The following is a 15500-nucleotide window of genomic DNA, read 5'->3' on the forward strand; positions in this document are numbered from 1 at the left end:
AGACTTGTGCCCTGGCAGGCTGAGGGTCACAGGAAGGGAGCGTGGGCGCACCGCCAGCGGGCATTGCCCCTGAAGCAGCTTGTGGCTGTTTCTTCTCGTCCTGCCATGGGTCATCCTTGTGGAGGTGCTTCCACCTTCTCCATAACCACCATTTCAGTGCTGGAAAACCACAATCAGACTCAGCTGAGCCTTCTCCTCTCCAGGCTGAACACACCCAGTTCCTTCAGTCTTGCTTCCTGTGGCAAGTTCTCCACATTTAACCGTCTCTGTGGCCTTCCACCGGGCCCTCTCCAATTTTTCAGTGCCTCTTTTGAACTGGGGGAGGCCACAGCTGGCCTCAGTCCTCCGGGTGCGGACCAACAAGTGCCAGATACAGTGGAATAATGGCATCCCTTGATCTGTTGGGTTATGCTCTTGCTGACACAACCTTGGACACGGTTTGCTTTCATGGCTGCGAGGGGCATTGCTGCCCTGCTGCTCACCTTGCAGGCCACCAGACCCCCAAAGCCATTTCAGCAGCGCTACACTCCAGCCTAATCTAGGGCCCCGCTTTTAGAGAAGGTTGGACCAGATGACCAGGGATCCAGAGATCCCTTCCAACCTAGCTAGACCTTTCAGTGATCCTGTGGTTTCAGTGTGTTGTGGTTTGGGGAACTGCAGATAACTTGAGTATGTCAACTCTGTTTGAAGCAAATTTATTTGATTGATTAATTACCATTAATAAAAATGGTAACGGTTGGCCTGCTGATATTTGCCCATTAAATAATCTTTTAGATGTACTCTGTAACCCATCATACACATGAGTACTTTCCAAAATGATCATCTTAAAAAAAGCTACGTTTAAAGTAGATATAATTTCAATTGCTAAAGCATGTTTGAATCACAATTCTTACTAAGTCAAATTCTACTGTTAGGTCATTTTTAACAGCGTATGTTATCTCAGCAGTGGCTGCAAGATCCAGCTAGGACCCTGATAGATAAAAGTAATCTTTCTGGGGCAGTTTCAAGCATTATTGCACCAGCTTCTCAGCCAGACATTTTGCTGGAAATCATGAACCCCATGGCAGTCAACAGCATGGGATATGCCACTACCATGGATGGCTGTGGTACTACTACCAGTTTACTGTCAAATTTATTAATGTAAGCTGCCAGGGACAATATACATATGCTAATATTGTTATATGTTAATAGCCAAGGCCTGGGCAACCTGAGAGCGCCAAATGTTCATGGTGGGGCTGAGGAGGAGGAGTGAGGCGACATAAAGCAGTTTATAACTACAGTGATACTGCAATAAAGCAGCATCACAGCAGGACCACTGAAATGTGCTATGGGGCATGTCTACCTTCTGGTTTGTACCAGTCAAGAAACCCTGGCAGTGAGAAACCACGCTGGAATAGTTTCACTGTTTCACTATGATAGATACTGTCATACTCGTCTAAAGGCATCTCCTGCAAGAGGGTAGGACAGGAGTCTTCATGGCTTTGCGAACACCACAGGGCTGTTGCTGTAGATTGCTGTATTCTGTTGCTATTAAAGCAATACAGCTTCTGTGGGCTTCCAAGCCTGTAGCCATTAAAGATGGATAAGGTGAGGTTCATGTTTAACACGTGCATATAAGCAAGTGAGCAAACACTTTCAAAGGTGTATTCTTTTTATTCATTCTTTCCACAGCTCTTTGAAACCCGTAATTTCTGCCAGCAGCAAACCAGCCATGAATTTTACTCTCACCAATATGTTCACAGTCTGTCAGCACGCAACACAGAAATGCAGAGTCCAGTTTGGTCCACCAATATCAAGAGCATTCCCAGACTGATTCAGGTCCAGGCAGTAAGTCTCAATGTCTTTCCCACTTCTCAAGCGGGTGTTGAAGTAAACATGGAGCTAAACTGCTGAGTTGTTTGTTGGAGTAATGCTCTGGCTCTTTGTAGAGAAATCAATAGATGGAAACCACATGGGTACAGTCATATTAAAACCAGCTGCTTTTGATGAAACACACAAAGATAGGAAGCCTCCCTGTGCACACGCGCTACTGTTTGAGGTCTTTACTGACAGGTAGCCAGCCTGGGCATGACTAGCAGAAGTACCAGCTCAACTCCTGCATGCTACAAGTGGTCATTTGTACACAGTTCAATGCCAAAATGAACTTTGTGTCTGGTTTCTCACGGTTCTGGGAGAAAGCACCCAGAAGCCTGCATCCTGAGTCCAGCACACAGTTGCGTTGAGTTGTTTATCATCTGAAAAGATCATTGAATATAGGCAGAGAAATGTATTTTTCCTCCAAGCTCATTCAAAGGACAGGCTGAGACAGCTCTGATGAACTTTTCAAAAGGGTTCAGCCCAGGGCTGAGACATGGCGTGGAAAACTCAGCAGCTGCAGTTAGAAAGCCCTGAAACCCACAATGCTCAGAGAAGTTGTGGATGCCCTATCCCTGGAAGTGTTCAAGGCCAGGTTGGATGAGGCTTTGAGCAACCTGATCTAGTGAAAGATGCCCCTGCCCATGGCAGGGGGGTTGGAACTAGATGACCTTTAAAGGTCCCTTCTGACCCAAACCATTCTCTGGTTCTATGATCTTACCATGGAGGGTGCAGGGTGACACTCACTGTTGGCTCCTCCCGTTAGAAAGATGAGCAGATTTTGCAAAAGGTCGACGCCTTCGGGGTTTAGCAGAGGAGGGAAGTCCAGGCGGGTGTCACTAGTGCAGGGCGTGCGGTGTGCAATAGGGGACACCCGTGTCTTTCTGTGCGTGTCTGCAGCCAGGTTGCTGCGGGCTCTCCTGCCCTCTAGTGCCTGCAGCGCCGTCTGCCTCCTTCCCCTCTCCGCTCCCCCTCGCACCCACACGCACACCCCGGAGCTGCAGACCCCTGCGCCTCCCCCGGGCCACCCTGCGGCCTTACCTGCCTGCCGGGCACAGCTGCTGCTGGGGACACAGAGAATGGGGATTTAGAGGGGAAGGGCGTCAGGAGGGGTCCCCGTGGGGAGGTGGTGTGAGGGACATGGTGCTCGCACCCGGGCTCAGCTGGGGCAGCTCCCCCAGCCACCTGCATGCCAGCCCCCGTGCCACCCTGCCAGCGGCAAGGCCTGTGCTGCACAGCCTGCTTGTCTGCGGCATCACCCCAAACAGGTGACAGCTATGCCATTACCCCAAATCCCTCTTCCCCTCCTTACTGTTGCTCACGGTTTTCCACTTCTCCAGTGACCGACAGAATGCGAGAGGTCCGCTCCCCTACCAACCTGTCCATGTCTGGGGCTGATTTCAAGTACAGGGCTATTAATGGAAAACTGCCGGTGCAGTACAAATCTTCACAGCTGTATGGCCTCATAAAAACATAACCTGTTACAGCAAATTCTACCACAACACACAATGCTTGAGTTGTATCTATACATTCTAATGAAGTAAAAATGCAGGGCATACAATTCATTATTTTTTATAATAATTTAAGAATACATAATAATGCCACAACCTATTTAAACAGAATAATTCAACACTTCAAGTAAATTTTCTAGCAATCAAACACAAAGTGGGAGTGACAAAAATGAAAATATTCCAGGTGATCACCTTCCTCTTGTAACATTCCAAAACCAAATATTCAAGTCAGCATTTGGTTGACTCTTTTCAGGAACAATCCATGACAGTCCTCTGGGTTATGCTAAGTCTCCTGTAAATACATGACAAAACAATCATTCGGTAATAAGGAATCCTTAAAACTGACATAGTGTTCCAAAAATGAGCTGAAACATTTACATTAATCTCATTAATCATGTCACAAAACCTTTTATTTCTCTAGATAAAATTAGCCTGAAGTCATTTACCTGATCTACCTGAAGTCACAACAGGAGTTTCCATCATCATGGGAAAAAAAACCAATTGAAAATCTTGGTCCTACTGAAATTGAGGTAAACCTCCCACCGACTTCAATGCCTAAACCAGAGTTTCATTTCAAGCCTTCAATTGAGCATTGACTACCTTAATTTCATACATGTAACACATTTTGCTGGATGCTTTGAGGAATCAATCATAAATGAAAAAACAATCACACTTCGTTGAAACACTGTCAACTTCACAAACAGAAGAGGAGTTTACAGGGGAATATTCCAGATTTGAAAAGCATCCATGGGTATGTCTGTCTACAATCTGTACTATGTGACTCCAGATGCCCAGTTTTAACATACTCTTATTACATCAAACCACTGAGTGGATTTGTTGGTCGTTACATCTCATTACTTCTGATTTTCAACTACCTGCAGAGAGACGTAAATACCTGGCACCTTCCAAGGGAGCTTTTCCGTGTAAGCAATAGCTGCCCTGGTTATCACTGGAAGTCCTAGCCCAGGATGGAGGGAAGGCAGGGTCTGTCTTTGAAGTCACACATACAAGTGGTCCAGTGAAAAGTCTGGACGTCCCTTTTGAGGGTATGAGATGTGGAGCAGGTCCTTGTCTCTTCAGGTGTCATTCCTGACATCCCACTGAGACTGGGATCTGGCCTGCTGGGTTAGCACACATCTCCTCTGACCTGCAAAGAGGAGGTAGCACAAAGCAGTCTGGATGAGGCAGGACTTTTTCCACAGGTGCACCTAGCAAGGAAAAGGTGTTGCTGCAATGGAGCACAGATGTACTTTTATGAGGGGGAACACCCCACTTGAGGAGTTGGCCTGTGAACAGACAGATACAGGTTGCAGTGCAGGCACATTTTGTCAGTCATGTCTGGTACTGTTTCCAGTCAACCAGCAGGAAAGGACGATTACAAAGAAAACTGAGTCTGGACTTAGCATGTGACTCCAGCCCCTCACCAGTGCTCGGGGTGTAAGGAAGGTGAGGACGATTTTGCACTGGCAGAAACTCCCAAAGGCAGATAATTCTTTGAACCTGAAGAACTTCAGGAACAGCTTTCGCTTTATTACCTGCTGAGATGCCCATGCAAGTGTGTCAGGAAAGGAGAGACTAACATGAGTGAAAAGAAATCTATCTGTGCTGTAGTAGCCACCTTTCAAAATAGGGAAAGTAAGGAAATTCTGTTCTGAGAACATTATCAAAGCACTTGCAAAAGTTATTAGGATGCTCTCAATGTTCTTCTCATGACTTTCTAGCAGGGGGTGTGGCACAGCATCACTTTTCAACTGTAAATGTCCCAGGTTTTTGATGGATTGGCTTGTGTAGAAGGGGATAGAATTTCACTGCCATTCACATTGCACTAGTAATCTCTCTCTCGATTCTTACGGTCCAAAATCAGCAATGCCAGCATATGGAAAACACGCTTTAATGCTCTACTGTTACTTAGGTTCATCCTTCAGCATGGCTAGGGCACAATACTTGTAAATAGATAGGAATTCATTTCTTCTTTCTAAGCCATTCATCTCCATTTACTTGATGACTTGCCTCCTTGTTACTCAGTTTCCAAATCCTCTGTTCCTGCTTGATCTGATTCTTCCAACTGGAAAGAGATGTGACGTGAAGGCTGTTCCTCAGGAACAGGTTGGTCAGTCTCTTCTTTCTCTGCAACCGGTTGGTCAGCAGCATCTGTCTCACCTGCCACCTGGTGTGCTGCATCTGTTGGCCTGGACTCTTCAGCAGGGGCCTCTGTCTGATAAGGCAGAGGTTTATGGCTAAATGCATCTAAGCGTTTTTCAACGACTGTACGAATCAAGGCTGAAACAGAGAAAGCCACTATTAACAAACCTGGAGGAAAAAAAACATACTTTGAGATTATTTTATATATTACTGACCTATAACTTCTTAAACAGGGAAAAAAACCCTGAAACAACACTAAAAATGACAGAATACTTGAATGAGAAAAACCATCCCTGCTGCTGTAGCCTAGTTCCAGCCAAATGAGCAGTTTACACTGAAAGCGGTGATATGAAAGGATTCCCCTGGATTGTTTTGTTAATTTCCTCACAGTTGTTCCTCACTTCTGGAGCAGGTCACCCCGCCAGGAATGAGGACCAGCCAGGTTGCACACAGTGTGATGTTTTTGGCAGTGGGAAATAGTGAAACTATGGGAGTCATCAAAAGATATTCTCTTTCTGAAACACAGCTGTAAAGCACCTATTCTTTATTAACTTTGCTGCTTAGCCTTTGTAAATTTTTCTAAACATTATACCCCTTCCAACGGACACAACAAAAAAAATCAACACTCACTTTGATATACATCATTTAAATATAAAAAATAGAGGCGAACAATGAAAGGAGAGAGGTTTAACACAGAAAATAGGACAATGCACAGGTACTAAAGAGAGCTTCATTGTAATTCATGGGTTGACTTTAGCAAGTAAAAGAAGGAATGGTAATCTTTGAGAGGACAAACATAACTGCCCTACACTGATGGTGCTTCCTTTGTAGTTCCCAGCTCTTTTATTGGACAGTGACAAAATAAATCCTTTAAGTCGCGTCTTCATTCAAATAGATTAAAAATGGATCCTTAAAGACTTTTCCTATGCTTCTGCATAAGGGGGGAAGAAGCCACGAACTATTTCAGCTGAGGCTGTGCCTGCCTCTACAAAACTTGGAGAATGCAATTTGCAGTTCCTTTTGCAGAGATGATGTTTACTCAACAGTGGGTGATTGGGTATAAGCCAGGAAATACAGAGGGTAAATAGCAAAACAGGGGCTGCTGATATTACTTATTGGCCTGCTACAGGTATTCTGTGTATCTTAGAGCTGGTGCCAGATCATGATACCTGGTTTAAAAATTAAACAGAAAGATTTAACAGGAATATGATAGATGTTTTCATCAATAGTGGATCCTGCAGCAACATTCTCCTTGGCATGTTTATTCAGTAGTCACATACAATACTTCTTTTAAGAAAAGAAGGGAAAATTCCCTCCTTCCTGAAGAGCTACATGAAGAAGTGATCCTTAAGTGTACATACCAGCACATATATCATAGGATAAAATACCTAACAGACCAGATGTAATTATCCAAATTATACCCTAACAAATAAAATTCAGGGTCCTAATTAAACTGAAAATAAACCCGAAGGAAATAAACACAATTGTAATTCAAACCCAAAATCACAGCAGGAGGAAAACTATAGGAATGAAGGTGTAACGCAAGCGTGAAAAGTGGTTTCATCTAGGACCACCATGGTGGACACGCATTCATCATAATTTTGTGTTTCTACACAAGACAGAGTTTAGATTGTTCAGGTGTTTCAACTGCAGCCTCTGAAGACTGACTAAGAAAAGAACCTGAATACTTAGCTTGAAGTAGCCCAAAAGACAACTGATATCTTGATCTGTTTTGAAAGCAAGGACACAATTATTGGTAAGGTAAGCCCTTGTTTTGATGAAAAGTGTTGGTCACCTGACTTCTCAGTCAACCATGGCCTACGATTATCCTTCTCTTCTCCTTTCATGGAGGATGAACATATCAATCCATAGCTCGGGGAGCTTACACAAATGAGTTAAGAGACTTTCGTGGTATACATATGGCTGTAGACAGGATGGGCTTTTCTATTCCCACTGGCACAATCAGGCACACCACAGAGAACAGCACAGCCATGGTGGCTGTGTAATACCTGAAAAATAAAAGTTTTATAGCAGAGAAAAGAATTGGTGTTCTTTAACCATTCTGCTCCTGCCAAATGTACTGCATGTCCCAGCATCAACACATCTCAAACAGTATAAAGCCAGCAGAGAGAGGGTAGTGCAGCATGGCTGACACTCCTATTATTTCAGCTGAGAATCAATTACCTAGATGTGTGCAGTACTTTTCCAACATCAAAAATGTTTTAATATAGTACACAAAAAGCCATGGTTACATGGGAGCATGGGAGTTCTTGCTAAAATGACACCTCCTACCTTAACCCACAGTGACCCTGTAAACCTGATATTTGATCTGACTGGGGAAAAAACAATCAAGAACATAAAGCAGCCCTGATTACATTCCAGGATTTGGTAACTTACAGTCAAGCATTGTCCTCCCCAGAACCTTCCTCTCTAGTGTTTCTTCCACTTCTGTCATCAGCCATGGAAGGAATTCTGTCTCAATATCTGTAAGAATTTAGCAGGAAGAAAGAAAGAAAAAATGTCTTTTTATTAAGGGTGAGCAACAGGATCTTCGGGCTGTTTTTCATTTGCTACGGCCATTAAGGGATGAAAATCCTTGCCAAAAGACACTCGCTTTGCAAGAGCCAGATGAAATCTCTCAGGTGTTGTCGGGTTTCTTATCTCCTGCCTCTCTTACTGAGGTTCCTCATTGTTATGGACCCAGACCACAGTCCTCTCAACTGCAGTGATTTTCAAAGGGGTCTGCCACTCTTGAAGGGCTAGCACGGATGAGATACACAGTAATGTTCTAGTGAGATGAAAATAACTATCCAGAACAAGTCAGGAGAATAACATTTCCTGCGTTGCTTTCCAAAGACATCTGGCTTCTGGTCTGCTGAAAGCATTTGTTCCCTCTGACTAAAGAGCTCTTGCCTACCCATGTATTTCTCAAATCATGCTCTTTGTATGCCATGGTCCCAAAGCCTGCCTGCCCTGTTTGCAAAACACTCAGTTTCTGCATTTGCCCCCATGACTCATTCAGGAGTGAATGTAACCATTCCCAAGCTGTGATCTGTGCACCTGTGCGGAGCCTGGGGAAGTGCGGTGCAGCAAGGTAACCCATAAGAAACACTGCTGATTCTAAAAGCTTGGAAGTCACCGATGTACAACTCCAAAATTATTTTCAGGACCTAATTCTAACTGACTAATTTCTCCCTTGCTCTGATAATCATTAAAAAAGATTCAGAACGACATACAGTTTTCTTTGCCTGTCCTATCAAAATACATTTTCTTCAATTTGGATCTTTCTCTTTCTGTTCTACCAGTTCTAACCACCCATTTATTTCTCTCCAATTCAAAAGCAGCTCTTCTTATAGTCACACTGTCAGGTCTTGCTTATTCTTGACTACTTGTACATATGACCAATAACGTTTGTGTTAAAAATTTGAGTTTGGAAACTGTCTGTTCAGCCACAAATGTAAATGAATAAAGTCTTATGACATTATCCTAAATGATAGGACGATAAGCTATGTTTTATGGTTGTTTTGACCTTTATACTACTCAGTTCACATATTAAAAAAAAATAATAATTACAAACCTCTTTCTATAGGGTCATAAAAAAATCCACTCTCACGAAGATTGTTGAAGACTGAGGGAATGAGATCAGCCAAGTAATGCTGAGCGAATGCCCGAGCTGCGATCTTCTCTGTGGTCTCTTTCTGTTTCTGCAGCATTTGCATGTGCTGGAGTTTGCGACGTTCCTGTCAAGGCAATATTGCATGTAAAACTTTTAGGCCTTTAAGCTGTTGCTCCTTTGATCTAGACTTTGAAGAATGATCACAGTGTGAGAGTCATAAATAGCAAAGATAATCAGAAGTACAGATACTTACAGTCTCTACCTGCTATTTGCATCTTCTTTCACGAAAACTACTCATACGAAGGAGTGCTGGAAAGCAAGCTTGTACTCAGTCTGTGGAGTACTAAAATTCAGAAGGACTAGAGAGAAACATGTTCCTTTGGTATACCTTTTCTGATTTTAGCAAGTCTGTAAAATAAAGGCCTCACAGCTGCCAAAAGAAACCCTCCTCTGATACCTTAGTCTGTATTGATCTCATGACTCTTTGCTTTATTATTGCAGATCAAGCTGATCATTGGCCTTGGAATGAGATGAAGTTGGGTCAGGATTTCCTGACCTGCTCATCTTTCCAGTATTATATCCTATTTGATGTAAGAAAAGATTAAAACTCAAATTGGTCCAGGAAAACATTAAAAAAACCCTGATTATACAAGGCTGACGAATAGTGAGTAATAAAGATTTGCCTTTTCTGTTTATTCCCATTTACTAGATAGTACTAATATAGCTTAATACCTGGAGATCTTGAGAGGTATTTATGCGCATACAGTAGTGCACACATTGGGTGTGAAAGACTAGGAGGTGTCTCTCCTACTTTCAAGCACTCTTGACTATTCATTTAGCAGTTATAATGAAAAAGCTTGAGTAACAGCTGCACCAGGTACAGATGAAAATGCTGTTGGGTTTGGCCTCTTGATCAGGTGCCCGAGTACACCAGGTCACTGGAACATGACTGCTCCAGATAAACACAACAGCGTGGTGCTGGTGCATGAGAACAAGTGGCAGAGAGCAGCTTGTCCAGGTTTCTGCTGGAATAAAGTTAATTTTCTTCCTAGTATCTGGTACAGTGCTGTGTTTTTTATTTTGGATGAGAATAATGTTGATAACACACTGATGTTTTAGTTGTTGCTAAGCAATGTTTATACTAAGTCAAGGACTTTTCAGCTTCTCATACTGCCCTGCCAGCAGAGGCTGGGGGTGCACAAGAAGCTGGGAGGGGACACAGCAAGGAGAACTAACCCAAACGAGCCAAAAGGGTATTCCATACCATAGAACATCATGCCTAGTATATAAACTGGGGGGAGTTGGCCAGGGGACACCATGGCTTGGGGATTGGCTGGCCATCAGTCAGTGGGTGGTGAGCAATTATATTGTGCATCATTCATTTTGTGTATTCTATTATTATTATTGTTTTCCTTTCCTTGTCTGTCCTATTAAACTGTCTTTAACTCAACCCATGAGTTTTACAGGGTTTTTTTCCCCGATTCCCTCCCCCATCCCACCATGGGGGAGGGGGAGAGTGAGCAACAGCTGTGTGGTGCTTTATTGCTGGCTGGGGTTAAATCACAACACAGCTGTATGGCACCAAAACGCTTTGAAGAATATCAAACTTGACAGTACCATTTTAGGCACATCCAGCTTATTTCACAGCATGTCCTTCAGTACTAGAAACAGTTTTCCCTCTTCTGACAAGCGTTCAGACAGGCCTGTTTTGCTCTTAGGAAGTCCTACCTTCTCCTCTCTGTATCGCCTGTCCTGCTCTTCCAGGCGCTGTACTTCAGCAAGCTCTGCGTTACGCAGCTCTGCATAGGCACGCTGATGTGCCCACAGCTGGGCCAGCTCTTCTTCCTCCATGACTTCCAGCAAAGCTTGCTCAACCGTTTTCCCAATCAACACTTCCAGGATCGGCTTGACTTCAACGTCAAAGTCAAACAACTGAGGATGGGAGTCAGGGAAACAGAGATAAATGTCCCGTGATCACTGTCACTCTTAACACCTTGGCAAGGAGAAGAGGAGACTGAACAAAGCCCTTGTGCTGAAGGCAGGGCTGAGAAGTGCGGGGGGAGCAGTGTGGCAGTGAAGGCAGAAGCATGAATGCAGCTAGGGGCTAAGTGATGAGTGGGCTGGAGTGAGACACCACACACCCTACCACAGGCACTCTGGGGGCTGCCAGGGAGAACCAGAGCACTCACCTGGACCCTGTCTCTACTCACCTCTGTGTTCCCAACCCTTTTTCAGGCTGGACACTATTTCTACAGGGGAAAGAGTTTCTCAACATTGTAGTTCGTAGCTGAAAGCAGCAGAACCAGTGCACATGGAGAAGCACCTTCCTTAATTTTGCACTTAACTTCACAGAATCATAAATGTGCTTTATATGGAAGACATGTTTTGACAGCACTTGTGGACCTGACCACTTCATACCTCTCCTTCTTCTATTTGCGTGGCCACATCTTTTCCCGTTTTGGCTGGTATGAAGAATGGAGTGGGTGGTCTGTCCAAAAATGCATCTGTTTGACACTCTGTATCAACCTCTATTATCCTGTCACTAATCTCTTCCAGATACAGTTCTAGAAACAAAAGCACAATGAATGCTGAAAGTTGGATTCTTTTTATTTTAACTCTCAACTATTTTTGATGACTCTACAGTGTGAATCATATTCAAAGAGTGCAATAAAATGTCTTCTATAAAGTTTTTAAAAAAAAAGACACCTCAACTTAAGACATAGCTCAGTTTGCTGCATAGGCCATCTGATGTCAAGTTCTCTGTAATGTCAGGTACACTTCTTAGAAGCAATTCCTAAAAGGGCATTTCACTCAGTAGGTTTCAAAAGTCAGAGTCTAGACTATTTCAGCCCACCTTGCAGAATAAGCAATTCCTGGTAGAGTCAATGGGATAGGACAATTTCAAAAAGGGATAATGATCGCCTATCTACTAATAAGTAATATAGAAAACATACATTTTTCTCCACTGTGTGCAGCAAAACAGAACACTGGATCTGTTGGATTTAAAGAACTATATTCTACTTCTGGCCCATCAGAAGTGGCCTTGAGGTGACCACACATCTATAACAGCATGTGCTCAATTTGAATTATAACTGCCTGTCTCCTACTGCAGAGATAAATAGCCTGGCTCAGAAAATAAGGCCTGTGGAGTACTTAAAATTATCTGCAGTAGTCAATGGGAAGGATACAAGACCAAGACTTCCACGCTAGGTAGCCTCTTTCTGCATCCAACAGTATTTGAATGGTGAAAAGCTGCTGTGTGCATTGGAGGTGGTGTAGGAGGTTCAGCGGGGTTGGGGCAGAGAGAACACTCAGAAACCAAAGACCACATCTGATTAGCATGTAACACAGCTGTTTTCCCAGTTTGTAAGTCAGTCCAATATGAAATGACTTTCAGAGCGCACAGCAATACATTACACTCACCTCAGGATTACTCCACTGCCAAATTTTGGGTTTCCTATAAATAAAATTGTTTTCCCACAAATAGGGCAGTTTCCTATTCTAAATTAGCGTGTGTTCCCCAGTTTTTAAGAGCAGTCTTATTCTTACATGTGACTGCACTCTTAAGCAAAATTTTTAAAACCCCTCAATTTTAAGCATATACCGAACTTCTCTGATGATGCTGGAAAAGGAAAGAATAAATGAAGAAGTCTTGACTAGTGTTCAAGAATGTACACTGAAAACTGAAAAACAGAGTGTCTGGGAAAATGTCACTAATTAGCCAAGTTTGTTAAATACAATGAAAAATAAGGGGTTATAATGGAAAGGATTAGAGAACAACTGATTCTAGAATTCTATGATTCTAACCTTAAAACTATGTGATTCTACCAACTACATCATCAGTTTAGTAAGTGAATATAGATCAGCAAGTTTTTGTTTTCAGATGAATTAAAAAAAAATTCAGCCTTTTACCTGTCTGCACATGAACGTGCTCTCTGCCTTCCACAGGCTCAGGCGTTCTTGGTTGCATTTGCTCTTTTGCACGCTTTCTAGCCAGTGCTCTTTTCCGTGCTTCCCTCTGCCTTTGAATCTCAAGGGGACTGGGCTGGGTACTCTGAGCAGGGGTGAAGAGGAAAAAACCCCACAAAACAGAATACACTTTGTACTTGAAAATGATACTGATTTCTCTCTACAGGAAAATGAAGGTTGTTATTTGATTTTAATGCTACAAATCTAGCATTTTGGATTTACTTTTCTGGGTCCTGACCCTAAATTTTCAGTTACCTTAAAGGCTGTAGGGCATGAAACTAATAAGCTATGCTAGCTGCCTACAGGCACATACTAATAGCATCTCACATTAAGAGCAATTAGTTGTTATTTGGAAGTGGATATTGTATACAGAACTTTGCTTTGTGAGATAAATTATATTAAAATGGCATGTTCTTGCTGACATGTGAGAGTTTCTAGGTAAAGTTTTAAGAAGGTCAAACGGACTTAAGTCCAGTTATCATATTAGCAACAGAATTGCTTGCTAGGTAAAAACTATAGGTTCTTTATTGCTGATGAAGCAAAAGAATCCCACACTAACTTTTAAATTCAATACTCTGTTTATGGATTGAAATGAACATCAGTTGCAAACTTCTTAAACAGAACATATGTGAAATTCACTCTAAGAAACAGCTACTGAACACCACAAAGTTATTTCCACAAAGTAGCTTTTAAAAATACAGACTGCTTTAAATTCTTATAGGATCAAATTATCTATGTAGAAATACTCTCTGAAAATAAAGTATCACTAAAACATTTACTGTATCAGGATTAATAAAATACTTTTGCCTCCAGGCAAGCAGCTTTTGTGTACAGCTGGACTATTTAGCCCTGCTTCTATAGTAGGATAAGCCGAAGTCTACCCCAAGACTTAATTTCCCAAGAGCTGCTATTCTCACAGATGACACCTTGCATATAACAGATTATGCAGTGATGACTTGTGCTCAGGATCATTACACTAAAGAAATGGGGGGGAAAAATAATCAAGTACTTAATGGAGGAAAAAATCGGAACTACAGTTCATGTGAAACTAAGTGCTTTAGAGAAAAACTGAAAAGAGTCACATGCTAGTTTAACTGGAGAGCCTGTGACTGTGTGAAATATTTTAAGTAAAATTACAACTTCAGCAGTTTATTAACGAGGAGCCGCTTTCCTGCCCCACGTATTACTTTTCAACAAAGCTGTAGCACGATCCACATAAAAACATACCACAGGTATGACTTGAAGGGCGTAAGTGTTGCCGCGCACCACTCTCCTGTCGTACATGAGGTTGGCATAACGAACGGGCTCCTTTTCTCTGCCACATCAAGCACAGAGAGTTGCGGTTACAGAGGTGCAACCTGTACGCCAACACCCCAAACAAACCAGAAGAACTTCGAAAGGCCAGAGCGTGCAAGTTCCCCCCAAGCTACGGGAAGAAGGACCTGCCGGCAGGGCGGCGGGGACCCCCCTCCCCCGGGAAGGGCGGCGAGGGACCTGGGGCGAGGGGGAAGGCGCTGAGGGCAGGAGGGGGCAGCGGAGCCCGTTCGGGACGCGCAGGCCGCGGGGCTGGCTGGCGCGGCCCGCCGGACACCGGCACTCACAGCTCGGCGGCGGCCGGCGCCGCTCGGTATTTCGGGCGGGCGGGCAGGGCGCGGGGCCGGCTGCAGTAGGTGTAGGGGACGGCGGGGGCCGCCGCCACCTCCTCCGGCTGGCGGGCGGGCAGCATGGTGGGGTCCGGCCGGGGCGCGGCGGGCCTGGCGCACAGCGGCCGGTCGGCTCGGTGAGGGGGCTGTAACGGCCGCCCGCACCGCCGCAACCGTCTCCAGGGCAACGCGCGGGCGGGGCGGGGCGGGCGCGCCGCGCATGCGCGGGGCGGCAGGGCGGCGGGCGCAGTGGGAGGAGTTGTGGCGGTGATGGTGGCGATAGTGCTGCTCCCTCTCACGCAGGTGTTCCTGCCAGGAAAGAGCTAAAGTCTGAGGGGGATTTGAGGACGTGCCTGCTCTCCCGGCGCTGGGGTGCTTAGCGGAAAACAGTCGCTTTAACTGCTAAGGGGTTTGTGCTTGGTAGTGCTGCGGGGCCCCTCCCGGGCCGAGGTAATGAGGGAGCTTAACCGCGAGGTGTCGCCGTCCTTCTTCCGCCTCTACGAGCTGCTGAGGGACGGGAAGGTTTCCAGTGAGACTGACGGGGACTTAACCCCATCTGCAGTGCCATTGAGGATGCAAAAATGGGCTGGGGGATGGCGAAAACCTGCTGGATGGCGTGCTGGTGGCTTAAGTACCGGTGGCCTGAAAGGCAGCCCAAAAGGCGGCACTGCTAGTTTTGTTTTTTTCCACACAAGTAGCAGATTTGGATACCGTAAAGGCGTCGTATGATGGGAGATAGGAGAGTGAGGTGGGCCCTCAGTATGC

General features: G+C 44.5%; 1 protein-coding gene across 1 annotated transcript; it reads right to left on the minus strand.

Annotated features, from left to right (window-relative positions):
* Positions 1-3459: 3459 nt before the first annotated feature.
* RSPH3 (radial spoke head 3) lies at positions 3460-14878 on the minus strand. The gene is made up of 8 exons (XM_075036804.1): positions 14694-14878; positions 14308-14407; positions 13036-13168; positions 11542-11687; positions 10852-11055; positions 9085-9247; positions 7905-7991; positions 3460-5645 (listed from the first exon to the last, which is right to left on the minus strand). The coding sequence occupies exons 1-8, from the start codon at positions 14816-14818 to the stop codon at positions 5383-5385; spliced, it is 1221 nt and encodes a 406-aa protein (XP_074892905.1). The 5' UTR covers positions 14819-14878; the 3' UTR covers positions 3460-5382.
* Positions 14879-15500: the final 622 nt, after the last annotated feature.

Source organism: Buteo buteo, chromosome 9 (genome assembly GCF_964188355.1).
Source record: "Buteo buteo chromosome 9, bButBut1.hap1.1, whole genome shotgun sequence".
NCBI classification, from domain to species: Eukaryota; Metazoa; Chordata; class Aves; order Accipitriformes; family Accipitridae; genus Buteo; species Buteo buteo.